This window comes from Perna viridis, chromosome 2, assembly GCF_037379345.1.
Source record: "Perna viridis isolate PV_CMFRI_1.1 ecotype Kerala chromosome 2, ASM3737934v1, whole genome shotgun sequence".
NCBI lineage: Eukaryota > Metazoa > Mollusca > Bivalvia > Mytilida > Mytilidae > Perna > Perna viridis.
In genome coordinates, this window is record NC_142446.1 from 4,910,555 (window position 1) to 4,924,728 (window position 14,174).

The window sequence follows — 14,174 nt, forward strand, 5'->3', positions numbered from 1 at the left end:
TTAAATTCAGTGATGGTGACTAATTTGTGGGGAAGAGTAGATTCGAGCATAAATCAAAAGAACAAAGGCCAGACAGGGAAAGCAGGCACACACGGTGCAACAAAGTAGATAAAATAACCAAATAAAGACGTACAAAGAAATAAAAAAAATGAGCAACTCGGACTCCTCCAGAAAATGGGAGCATGGACCAGGTGTACTGGAAGAGTAAGCGTCATCTGCTTTTCTAGAGCTGCTCATAAAATCCGAGGTAGACGATTTCAAGAGGAAAGGACTTCATGGTTAGGTTAAATCATACCTAATATGCCTATAGATTTTTCTCCCAGATGAACTTAATTGAAAATACTGTAAAATTTTAACATTAATCGAACTTGATTGCGGGATAATTGAGCCTTAACGTTGGGGAATTTTTACAGTGTAAGAATATGTAGGGAATTTTAAATATTTCGCTTACTATGTAAATTACTTTAAGAACGCTTTTCTGACAATTTTTGAAAATCGTAGGTCACCAAACATTTTCCTAGTAATATTAAAAACTGAAATTCTCGTTATGTTTCAAGTCAATTATCTCCTCATTGAAAGTGTCCCACATTGAAAATTACAGATAGAAAAGAGTAAGCAAGGAACCAAGATTCTAGCAGAAATCAAAAGAATGTAACCCTGGGACAAAGACCAGACACGGAAAACAGACATACACAACAAAGAACATAAAGTAACTAAAAGCATACATACAAAGTGACAAAAGTGTAAGAGCAACTCGGACTCCACTAAAAACTGGGAGCATGGACCGGGTGCACCGGTAGGGAAGCGTCATCTCCCTTTCTAGAAACACACGCCGAGCTGCTCATAAAAAGCCAAGTCCTGGGTAGACAAAAGAGGAAAGAAAAACTATGACACGTTGAACAAAGCGGTTCCCATGGTGCAGATGGATACACCGTAACGATCAACGAGTCCATGATGACGACCATAGAACTTCTGTATAGTAATTATTTCAATCTTGTAGCAACAAGACCCTGTTCCCGAAGCCTAAAAGGTAAAATTTTTATGGGACAATGAGGAATAGGTATGGGGGACAATCAGGAATTTGATCGTATTTTTCTGTGTAAACTTTATTTATTGTTGATAGTAATAATAATTAAGTAGCGGTCTTTGAAAAAAAAATCAGACAGGAGGTGATTCATGCATGTCAAAAAACCCACCAACTTCATTTTTATTTCTTGCTCAGAAACAACTATACACCACATAACCATGCAGTCTTAATTTTTTCATTTAGATGTTGCGTTTTTGTGATAAAATTTGTATAGATTGTACATGAAATTAGCACTTTGCAAGAGTTATTGATCTCAATAATTTTTTTTTAATTCATAATTTCACATATCACATTTTTTTAATAAATTCATGATTTCAATGTCGTATTTATAGCACTTCTGAGTCATTCATGTCTTTTTTTGGTATATTTTGTGTTATAAATGAAAGAAAACATTAAATAATCAGAATTACAACTACTATTAGTTGACAACAAATATTTTTTTCTAATCTTTTAAAGAAACAATAATTAATTTGTTTATTTAACAAATTTCTACCCTGAACTACGCGAATTTTTGTTTGTGACAATCAGATTCAGATTCAGATTCTTTTATTCTCTAAACACCATTACAGTACAGAGAAGACAATACAGTTAATACATAAATATTCAGCGCATGACAATTGTGGAAACTAGAATAAGATAACAGAAAAAAAGATTAAGTAAATAACATTTTAACACATTTTGACAAATTTCAGATAGTGGCATTGTAGAGGACTAACCTTGAGAAACATTTTTAAAATCAATTTCGATGAGTTTAACAAATTTACATAGGTTTCGTAATTCATGCTTGTTTTTTGTCTGAAACAGATCTTTAAATTTCAGAACATTCACTCGCTCTAAATATCTTTTGTTTAAAAATTGCTTCCTCGTGTCCGAAAAATGGAGACATTGGAAAATGACATGGAACTCATCTCCATGTTCTCCATTATTACATAAGGTACATAAACTTGAGTTATCAAAGTTTTGCCAAGTTGCTGTTTCGCTTGGTAGTCTATGGTTGCCTACTCTGAATCTACAAAGAGTAATAGCATCCTTTTCGTGTAAAATATCTAAATAGTTTTCGAATTCAAATTTTTCTTTAATCAATTTATAACAAAAGCATTTATGCGAGTTTTCTACGTCGGATCTCCATGTTTGTTGAAACTGGTCTTTTAATCGCAGACTAATAGATTTTGTAAACCACTCTGAATGAAAACCTCCCGCAAACTGAATGTGCCAAATGTTCCCAAACCCACAATTATCAGAATATGAAATGTTCAAAAAGTGGGACAACCAGGAATAAACCATTTAAAGATGTTTGTTTTTTAATTTTACCACTCATGGTTTAGGAAATTTTATTTCAAACAATTTAAAGATAACTTTAACATCATTTCCAACGCTATTTGCTTTTTGAAAACACATACTTCTGTATGATTTTGCACGATGACAAAATTTTTTTTAATGATTTGGGTATTTATCATACATAAATGTACACGTACCTAGAGAATGCACGTAATTGGGGTATTTATAAATGTACTTCAATAATGAGAAGTATTTGAATAAAACTTTGCGTGCCTTCTATAATTAATTTTAAATCTTTACTTATATAAAAAATACTTTAAAAATATATAGATCCACGAAAAACTGGACACTTCCTTGTAACAGAAAATTTGGTAACAAGTTAAGATATGGAAAAGCGATACGATTTGATATGTAAATTGATTTTATTTAAAACCAGGGGAATTAGCTGGATCTCATTATCTTCTAAACGAGAATACAAAATTGATTTTGTAACTTTATCAAGTATTCAGTTATTCATTATTTTAAGGAAGGAAGCATACGAAACTGGATATAAATGGCTATATACGTGTTTGTTCTTTTGGTCGTATGTAACACAGCATTAGCAACTCAACAGGTAAGGAATCACGACAAAACTAACGTTTTATAAGAGACGTAAGTCTATTTATTCCGAGGATTCATGACTATAAAAGAAAAGACCAAGTTTCATTTTAAACATCCATATATCTGTTACACTGATTTTATGTTATTGTCTGTTCAGAAATGATTTGAGTAAAAATTCATCGAAATTTTCTTTTCAGTGTGGAATTAGTAAAGCCTGTTCGTGTAAATTCAGTGACGAATCTCTATTTAAGAGTAAAGGAGAATTTCTCGCTGCGACAGTCGGGGCACTTAGTCCTCTTCTGATAGCCGGAAGCGGATTTGGAATATGGAGACTAATACAAAATAGGCCCGGCAATTTACCGGAAGGTGGTTGGTCAAGAGAAAACACAGACGTATCAGAAAATTCTGAACCGACTAAAAGTGGACCAACTGGATCACCTGCCACGAATTCTACCCGAGCGTCGTCACGAGTAAGTGCTTGGAGTAAATCTACAGCACTTTCGTTGAACGACATGGACGCTGAACTGGACGAGGACATTGATGCCAGATCCCAATATGACTCTCCTACTCCAAATGACGGGTTGTCTTCACCTAAATGGTCCTACACTCGACGTATGCCACCATCTTTATCCAACAAAACACCACTCTCAGCCAATTCAGATAATTTAAATAGTTGGATGTTTTAATGACTTCCAAGGGCCTGTTTTTCTTTAGATGAACAAATAAAGCCTAATCGATTTTATTTACATCTACATTCAAGATTTCAAAAATAAAGATTAAAGTACTTCGATATGATTCTTATTCACAAATAATTTGGAGATTCCGTTTACCATCAACTTACTGGAGTTCATATGGGCGCTGTGTGCCAATCATTGCCAACATTTTTTTTTTACCGTCATGAAGTTTATCTCCAGAATCAGTAGCCATCCATTTAAACAGCATCTGAAAAAAAAATAATAACAACTCTTGATATTTGGATGATTTTTGGTCTTCAATTACGACGAGGTTCCAACTTAAGCAGAGGGAATATACTAGTCAAAATTTATGTTCAATAAAGTTAGTAATGACAATCAACATTGTCCCATAATTTCTTGATCCTCAGTGGGAAATTAAGTACTATTAATTTAAGATAAAATACTCCTTATCTGTTAATGACGGTGACGTACCTCTAGCCCCTTCATATGTGTATTTGTTTCGCATCTCGTCCAATTTTCTTGTGTGTACAACAACTTGTCTGACTCTCTGTATGTAACTAAAACTACTACATCCAGATTTCTTCATCTAAACTTTTCAAAAGTTTAACCAAATTTTGTCACTCTTCTAGCAGGCATCTTATGCGTTCATGAATTTTCTATCCTATGTTTTATGTAATAATCTTGACACAGAATAAAAATGTCAATACTCACCAAAAATTAAAATAATAACTAAACCTTAAAATAAACTAACTTACTGGGTTATAGATATTACTAAGATATCAAATCATTGAAGATGGTTTTTAGTTAATACAGATCCCCTTCACAGAGATTTGATAAGAAATTGGTATTGCTTCTATATACTAGTAGTTAAAGATCATACCAGTATGCTACGATAAAACAATGCGCGGTTCACAAGTCTCGAAAGTATGCTTGCTATTTTTTAATGTACAAGATTGTTCTTGAACTTGGTACAATGTTGGCAATCAGTTTAAATATATTTGTTTGCTCAAAAGTACAAGCAAGTGGATTGGACTCAAGTTGTAGCATTATTATGGATGTCCTATCCCATACAGACAAAGATTACGAAATAATGCATAATGACGGCGATTCAATATAACTAAAAAGCAACAACAAAAAGGAATATCAACATTAACAATATGAAACTAAGACTGGGAAATTCGATAAAGGCGGAATCTGGCAAGAGATAATCATTGTAAATATAGTTTTTAAAATTCAGAATTTTTTGTTCTTTTGATGAAGTGATGAATACAAGCAAAACTCATGTATTTGTATTTTCATCACATGTAAGGCTTTCGTCACGTCAGAAATTAAAACCGCCTAAATGGGCCATCAGGAAATTTCTATTTTCATCATACAAATTGCATTCCGTAAAATAGTAAACGCAATCTTCAAAATTAATGGATGCTGCCCGCAACTCCTCAACTACAAGAAGGGGAAGTGACTACATTTATATGAAATAAATCGGCATTTAAGGAACTGCACATGTTTCTGAGCCTGGTGTAAATAACATTTACTTTCTTGTCACTAAAATTGAAATAATCAGTTTTTTTCTGTTGTTCTTTAATGGTTTTTTTTCTTATGTTCCTGGCATTTATTGTCAGCTGATTCCAGTTTCTAACTGTTGAGTGAAAAAAAAACTTTCAGTACTAGCTAATCTAAACTGGTGTATGGTGTAATCAACACTGTTGCGTAAATTATACGACGAAATCGGAAAATATAGACAATATATAAAAGACCTCAATGACGCAGAAAAAAAAGAAAGTATTGGTAATAAAGGGGATTAAAAAAATAAACTCTAGGCAATAGTAAATAGGAATAGTCAATATAACAAATGGCAATATCAAGGCAAGAATTGGCAAGTTTCAGAATCTCAAAGGAAAAGTTTCTACCTACTCCAGAATAGAGCCGACTTCCACTAATAAGAAAGAAATAAGAGTTGATATGAGACATGTAGCTCAGTACGGCATACATCACTCTGTTTAACATTACAGCTGATATCAATGACTGGGGCTATACAGAAAAAGCTATATTTTGAAAGTTGTTTAAAATGGACAGCAAGGTCCACTCTCAGCAAATAACAGCAAAATTTGTAGTCACCAGACTGGTTTTAATAATTATATAAATATGAATTTAATAATAATTTAAAACCCATGCTTTTGTTCGATATTATAGAGCATTTGTAATTTTCTACGTTTTCGACGTTCTTCTAGTGTCTCCTATTTTACTTCTGTATATATGTTATCATTTTTTATAAACACGGGTAACCCAGTTACAATTCTTGTCGCCTCCGTTTGGATTTGCTCTAATTTTCCGGAGAGTGAAGCATTACATTTGTCCCATACTTCAGGGGCATATTCTAATAATAGATGTAGTTTTTCTAAAATATTACGATTCAGTTGAAATTTTAATTTTCGTAATACATTAAGAGGCTTTTTTTTGCACTAGCTATTATATTTTCAATATGCATGGACCATAATTTAATATACAACATTCTCTGGGAAACGAATATCGCATGGATTACATCAAACATCAAGTAGGTAACATCCTCTGGATATGTGATGTCATATAGTAAACATTTGTTGTCATATTTTATCCAATTCTACACACCTTGCTGTGTAACATATAAGTCATAGGAAACAGAATTTCATTTATTAATAGTTAAAGCTTTGCTATTTCACATCGGTAATATATATAAAGAAAATACTCCTGAATTAGAATGCAGACTGTATTTAGTCTGATCTGATTGATAAAAAATGTCAAGTCTGACATGAAAACAAACTTGAGTGTATCGTAGTTTCACGGATAAGAAAAAATAACCAGCTCTGCTCTTCTTGGATTGGGCGATCTCCTTTTACGCCAGTGCAATTGAGTCTATTTTATTCTTTATTTTACCAAGTGCTATATACTAGTAGGTCAATTTGACACGACAAAAGTAATATAGCATACATGAACATTTTAACACATAAATGTAAATTTATCATGTACCATACATGTAAACTACCAAGTAGTGTAAGTAACAGTAGTACACAAGTAACAAGTAAACTCTTGAAAATCACTTCAAATTTAATAAGCTCTAAATTTTCCAAGAGTGCACAATTGTCGGACACTTTCTGGATTAAATAGCTGTAGTAATCTGTAATCAGAAGTTTTTTTCTCCAAAAATAAGGTTTGATAAGCACTTTCTTAAATCTTAATAAAAAAGACAAACAAGTATAAAATGAAGTTCCTCTTCAATATTATTAAAACAACATTGACAAATACGCTACTTTCTACTGATCTAGATATAGATCTATATTGTCAAGTGTGGCATTTTTTTATGTGTTCATAAGTAATATATTTGATGTAACTACCTCTGAAGATATTTAACAGGTAAACTGGCGCAATTATATCATTTTTCTTTCGTCAAAAGTTTCTCCTGACAATTTTGATATATGTGTCCTTATTTTTTTAAAACACTTGTTATTTGTTTGATTAAATAAACTTCAATATGCGTTCGTTATTGGCATATTTTAATACGAAAGATTTTTTGCTTTATCATTGGACATAATTCATTGATCTCGAGTACTTCGGCGTGAACGTTTTGTATTGAATATCGATATTTTCTCAATATATCATCTCAGCAGACAATTAGAGCACCTGCAAGTTCTACCTTGTTTTGACACATCAAAACGAAAATCAATGAAGATCTTAATTATAATTTCAAACGAAACTCTTAAACATGATTCACGATATCTCTTCATACCTAACATTTTCTTCGCAATCTTACAAACCTGTATCAAATCACCATGCATGTCTCTGTACCTCAATTTTTGTTCTAAAAATCTTTGAGCTAAATCACTATTTTACCCATTGTTGTAAAACACAATTTAGAAACAAATACTATACTTGTTAAAACATTTATTCACAGGTGTAACTAGTAGATAAATAGGAGAATTATAAACCGCTGATTAGAAACTAAGATTGTTAAACCGGATAAATTCAAAACCAGCTGATTTGATTAACAAGTTGTTTAGAAATCGTTTGGAAAACTAGTATTTATACATGTATTGTATAACAATTAGTTAAATCAACTTGCAGAAAAAAGGAAAAACAGGGTCACATAAAAGTGCTTTAAGTTAAATAAGGTGATTTTAATAAATACGTGCCCCACAGGAAGATCATACCGCGTCCTTACTTCTGTTGGAATGTAAAATTACGTTGTTATGTTCATTAAAATGTAAAGATGATCCCACATGAGATACCAAACTCATGTTGAACTTATCATTCACAGACAATCAATACTCATATTTAGTCATGTATTAGCCTTTAATCGATATTGATAGGACCAACAAGATATGTCCAAAATAATTCTGACGTCATTGATAACAAACACCCGATGCAATAAACAGACCAAAGACAATGTTTCGGATTCTTGGAGCTATTATCGCCTTTGGCTGCTTTACTTGGGACAATGCAGAATCTAAAACGCAGGTGGGAATCTTGCTACTTATGATTTACGATGTACATATTATATATATATATAAACAGACCTGTATATTGTAGTCAATATCTATAATTTTAATTTTCTGCACAATTGTACTGTAAAAAGGGTGAACTGTGAATGAGAAGATAATTTTCTTAAATAATACGATGACTTGGTAATTATACTTTTAAACTTTTTTATTGTGAAGATTTCGCATTAATATACAATTGCGGCAACCTGAGAAGATGAATATCCAAAATTGTCAACCCGAACTAGGGTTACATGTATTTCCCGCGGGCTTTACCCGAGGGGAATAACCTTAATGAGGTTGACAATTTTGGATATTCACCCAATTAGAGTGCCGTAATTGTTTTATTATACCGAACAAACAATGGACTTACAAAAAATGCATGGTTTCAAATGTGATAGGCCATCTTTAAAAATTGTTTTCTTTCAACAGTATTCAACAAGTTCAACAGTAATTACGATATTTCTGTATGAATCCCGTTTGTTGTTTTTTCCTTTTTATTATTATTTTGAAGCCGAAGATACTTATTACTTCTAGATAGGGTTTTATTGCCATTGAACTAAACCATTCGTTTAAGTATATTGCAGTCTGTCGCAGAGAATGAAGGAAATTGTAAAGCGCTGTTGTTAGGAAATATCTACCCCCAAATTAATCTAAATCGTTCTTCCGCGGAACATTTTAGTGTGATATAGTTTCTACTCATTTGTTTTATTTTTTATCAGCCCTGCGTTCTCCCACAAAAAACATTTTGTCGGTGTAATGTATCTGGTACTGCTGTGGATGTAGAACAAACAGTAACCAGTAATGAAGTTTTGGTCGGAGTAGTAGGAGCTATGAGCTCTTTATTAGTCTCTGGAACTGGCTTTGCCTTATACAATATCCTGCAGGGACGATGTAGCGCTCCACCAAGACCAGACGAATCCCCTATTATTAGGAAGAAAGGGAAGAGGAATTATGGGAACGTATCGAGTTCTGACAGACCCACAAACGTTTACCGGTCTGGGTTGGATGACAATGTAAACCACAAAGCAGCAAACAGATTGTCTAGTGCCAATTCGTATGGCAAAGGAACACTGAGCGACTGGTCATGACTGTTTCAATTTACATATTTTAGTTCGTTGAGAGGGCGATGTTCTTGTTTTATTGCCTTTCTTTAAGTTCTGATTCATTGTGAATAGATTGGAAATATAAATGTTTTCTAGTAACAATTAACGATTCATATTTTATTTTAAAATCTTGATGGATTTTATAACCAAGTATAAAAGTTTACGGTGAACAGAAATGCATGCACTATTTATTGGCATTTGAAGGTTGCTCAAATATCATAAGGATCCGACAGGATGCTGTTTGTAATAAATCTATAACTTTTTTATTTTATTTTTGAAACTTTCTACAAAGCAAAACAATACAATCAAGTTTTTATTTACATGAATGGAGACTAATTGGCATCCTGTTCGTACCGCTGCGTGGTCACATTATCCCACCAATAACTACCAGTAAACACAATAAAATATATCAACTAGTTAAAAATCGAGGACAAAGGTTAGGGCCATGTAAGTGTAACTAGTTCATGGGCCACATACAAAAACACTGATCTCCATCGAACATGTGGAAAATGAATTAAGCTACTAAAATACTTTCATAATACATGATATGCCATGTAATGCTATTTGTCAGTTATTGCAAAGTATAAAAATTCTAAAGAACAGTGTCAAATGCAAAACACTCACTTCGTGATACTCACCGGTGATCCTGTCAATAATTTTTTTTTTGAGCCCCCCTTATCTAAAACTCTGGATCCGCCACTGTTGATGGTGATACCTGTGTTTATTCATTAGATTCACCATTTGTCAAGTGATTGCTGAGCAGTAAATAGTGATGTATTCGATTTTTTTAAATGAGTTGAAGCGAGGCACTCCTACTTTTGGGATCTCCCTTGTATAAGTTATAATATTAGTGGGGCTGCATATTTGATAGTGGGAGCAAGCCCCTATGCTGTGCCTTACCCATAGAAAACTGGTTTCAGTATCAAACAAAATACATATTCACAGCATACGGACACCGTAAAACTTATATTTTAAATATGTGTTATACGGTATCGGTATGCTGTGAATGAGAATTTTATTTGATACTTAGACCAATTCTAGAGGTAGGAATAATATTTTTCACTTTGTTTGAAAAATTCTATCAAGAAATAAGGGTAACAACAAAATAATCGAACACTAATCCGATTAATAATTAAGTCAAATTCAAAATAAATCCGGCAAAATAGATATTACACCACAGGAGAAGCAGGTACCGCAATGGTCCTGATTAGGTACAGGCATTTCAAACGTAGTCTCCTTTATTTCGAGCTCTGGTGGATATAGTAACGGCAACTATTTACCAAAAGAAGGGTTGTTGATAGACAATACATCATCAATATATCTGTATGTAAAGGATTTAGCCCCTTTTAATTTTCTATTCTTTACGAGATTCTGAAGAAATCCGGTCTTGTATGAATATAAAAACAAATCGGCTAGAATACGAGCACAGTTAGTGCCAATTGGTATGTCAACTTCTTGTTGAAAAATAGCTCCTCCTGTTATCAACGAGGGAGTCAAGTATATTAGTCCATGGGCTGGGAGGGTCTATCGTGCACCCCCACTCATCAACTTCGTGGTGATTATTAAGTTCCGTTATACCTCCCATTACCGAATCAATTTATCGCAAAAGAATATTCCCCGATTCTTTTTCAGTATAAGCCTATATGTGTACCCCACCGGATCAAAAAGTCAAGATTCAATTGTTTGAGCGTCTAAGTCTCCTTGGACAGCATGTGTGAACAAACTAAACACATATAGGTATCATTATGTAGCTCAATATCTCAGCTTTACAATGGTACCAGGAAAAATGCGGTAACACAGGGTTTGGGGGTAAAAAGAAAAATGTACCCATACCCCACTGAAAAATTGCTTAAATTTACATATTTTTCCATGTCAAATCCCCTAGAGTATTTATGCTTCAGTAAAAAATGGCTTATTTGGTATTTTCTGTTTTGTATTATCACAATTAATACTTCTGGAATTCTTTTGATGAATTTTAGCGATTTTCGTAGTTAGAATTTATCAAAAAATTCGAAAAATGGGATTTTCGATTTTCCGTACAAAGTCACATAAATTCGACTCTACAAGTTATTGCTCAACTAAAACGTCTCAACTTTGGTATCATTTAGTAAGAGATAATAAAATTTTCTACATAAATAAAAGATTTTTCCAAAAATGTTAAAAAATACTGCCCCTACCCCTTGAAAACTGGTCTTAGTATCAAACAGAATTCTCATTCTCAGCATCCTGACACCATAGAACTCATATTTTGGGCATTCACCATTAAGATAATGATGTACCCAACATATCTTATCAATTCAGGCGTTTAGATTATCCTTTTGGGGTGACAATTACTATAAAAATGAAAAAAGGGAATTTTCAGAATTTCTTCTATACCACCTGTTTTTTTTCATTTTTTCAGAATATCGTAGATTAAACAAACTTTTGTGTGATAAAGTACATTAATATATTGTGTTAACTTCCAAATGAGCTCAAGTAGTAAATATTTGAACTTTTCCAAGCCAAAATAGATGGAAATTGTTACCCCTACCCATAAAAAAATATACATCAACATGAACTAAATGTAAATTTTGATACAATTATAAAGTTTCCTAGCTTTCTAGTGAGTCCAAGTAATAAATAATTGAACTTTTCCAAGTCCATTTAGGTGAACAATTGCTACTCCTACCCAGGAAAAAAGTACCTCAACATGAACCCAAATGTTAATTTTTAGCATATAATCGATGTAAAGAAATAAGTTGGGTACTAGTGTTTTATTGTCAATATATTCAACATACCTGCTCATTTTAGGTGCGTATTTTTCAGTTTCAATATGAAAATAATGAGCTTTTCGTGAAAAAGGGAATTTTCGGAATTTCATATTTTCTTCCATTTCATCAATAATTGGCAATTTTTTCAAGTACCCTACTTCAAACAAGCTTTTGCATATCCAAACACATCTATGTAGCATCTAATCTTTCTAATAAGCTAAGGTAAATGCATTATTTAACGTATTCCAGGCAATTTTAGCGAAAGAATGATACCCCATACCCACTAAAATGTCCATGAAAACCCACAATACGTAGATAGTAGATTAGCATTTTTTAAATTGTGTTGGATACATGTATGCCAATTAATTATCGTAGTTGCTTCTTTCAATCCTATATATATGTATAAAAATAATGATAACAAACAAAATCAAATCATATTTTAAACAACTATACAATTTACGTGCTAAAACGCGTGATAATCTGTTTTCTTCAATTTTCCTTTTTCAATATTTTGTTGTCTTTGGGACAATTAAAGCATATTTGCTTGACAATACGATTGATACAAGAAGAACTCCATAGTGAATGCCAGATAGACATTGTGTACAGTTCATGTATGCAATAAATGATTATGTTCTTTCACATTGGGGCAGATTTTAGTGTGTAGTTGACACCATTCTTTCGCCCAAATGGCCTAAAATACGTTTAATTGTGCGTTGCCTTTGGAAACGTAAGATGACATGACTAAAAGGACTGTAATTAAAGAGAGAAGTAGTACAGTCATATGTCAGAGGGTACTTTAAGTATTCCTCTATGTTTAGATTCTGCAATGTCTTTTTATGGTTGAAAATTTTACTACTTATTGTCTTAGTGTAGCGTTAGAGACAACAGGAACAGATTGATTTTTGAAATATGGTGGAATTTTTTAAACTCCCTCTTTACGATGAAGAATATTGCTGATGTTAGTAGTATATATTCCCTTGTTGGAAAATGGAATATGTGTAAATTCCGATTCTCATCGCGAATAGGTTCAGGTTTAACAGGTTTAAAAAGGCGGAATTTGGCCACGTCAGATATAATGCTGGAAAATCTGTATTTTATAGAAAAAGGGTCGACTCCTCCTTCCTCGAGTCCGAAATCTCTCAGATCTTTCAGAAAGGTGACTGGTAGTGAAAAAAAATTATTCTAATGTAACGAACACCTAAATGTTGTTGCAAACTAGACAAAAGGTTATTATATCTGTCTGAAAGTAAATATGCTGTAGCAGGATCGGGTGCATCCTTTCCCCTGGGCTTCCGTCGTCTTTGGCCATAGCTACGTTTATTTCTGGGATAGGTGTTGAACAACGTCATTACATTGATTTCACTGTGACCTGGACTAGATAAATTCCCAATACTTTTTATATTATCATTACAACCGTAAGGCATTGCAACTTACCCAACTCATTAATCCAGAACAACTTCCTATCGGTGCGGTACGGTCTACTAAATAAGTTTCTCGTGGCTTTATTATGTAGGAAAAAATGAATTATCTGTCGAATTATACCAATTTTGAGATGTTTTGCTTGAGCAATAACTTGTTCAGTCAAATTTATGCATGTTTTTTTTATGGAAAAATCGGAAATCGCATTATTTTTTACAATTTTTGATAAATTCTGTCTACGAAAATCGCCACAAGTGGTCAAAAGTACCCAAGAAATATCAATTGTGATAGTAATAAACGGAAATTACCAAAAAAAAAAAGCCATTTTTTTACTGAAGCATAAATACTCTAGGGGTTTTGACATTGACAAAAATGTCAATTTAAGCGATTTTTCGGTTGGGTAGGTGTACATATTTTTCATTTTACTCAAATTCGGGCTACATGTTGATACCTTTACATATTTAGTTTCCTTACATGTGGTGTCCTAGTCCTAAGACTTAGATGCTCGAACAATTGAGTCAACATAATCTTGGTTTTTTGCCTCAACGAGGTACAAATATAGGCTTATAGCGAAAAAAGCTGAGAATATTCTTTGGCGACAAATCGATTCGGTAATGGGAGGTAAAAAGGTAACTGAAAATCACCATGAAGTTGATGAGTCGGGGAGGGGGAGTGCACGGTGAACACTCCCAGCACATGGACTAGTATTGTTAATGTTAGATTAGAAA

At 33.0% G+C, this 14,174-nt stretch overlaps 2 protein-coding genes across 2 annotated transcripts; both read left to right on the forward strand.

Moving 5' to 3' along the window:
• Window positions 1-2,803: 2,803 nt before the first annotated feature.
• On the forward strand, window positions 2,804-3,755 carry LOC148623374 (uncharacterized). Its single transcript, XM_088565205.1, has 2 exons — window positions 2,804-2,978; window positions 3,163-3,755. Exons 1-2 carry the CDS (start codon window positions 2,919-2,921, stop codon window positions 3,649-3,651), a joined length of 549 nt encoding a protein of 182 aa, XP_088421331.1. The 5' UTR covers window positions 2,804-2,918; the 3' UTR covers window positions 3,652-3,755.
• A 4,249-nt stretch (window positions 3,756-8,004) lies between these two features.
• Window positions 8,005-9,543, forward strand: LOC148623375 (uncharacterized). Its single transcript, XM_088571133.1, has 2 exons — window positions 8,005-8,151; window positions 8,894-9,543. The coding sequence occupies exons 1-2, from the start codon at window positions 8,080-8,082 to the stop codon at window positions 9,260-9,262; spliced, it is 441 nt and encodes a 146-aa protein (XP_088427259.1). The 5' UTR covers window positions 8,005-8,079; the 3' UTR covers window positions 9,263-9,543.
• The last annotated feature ends 4,631 nt before the right edge of the window (window positions 9,544-14,174 follow it).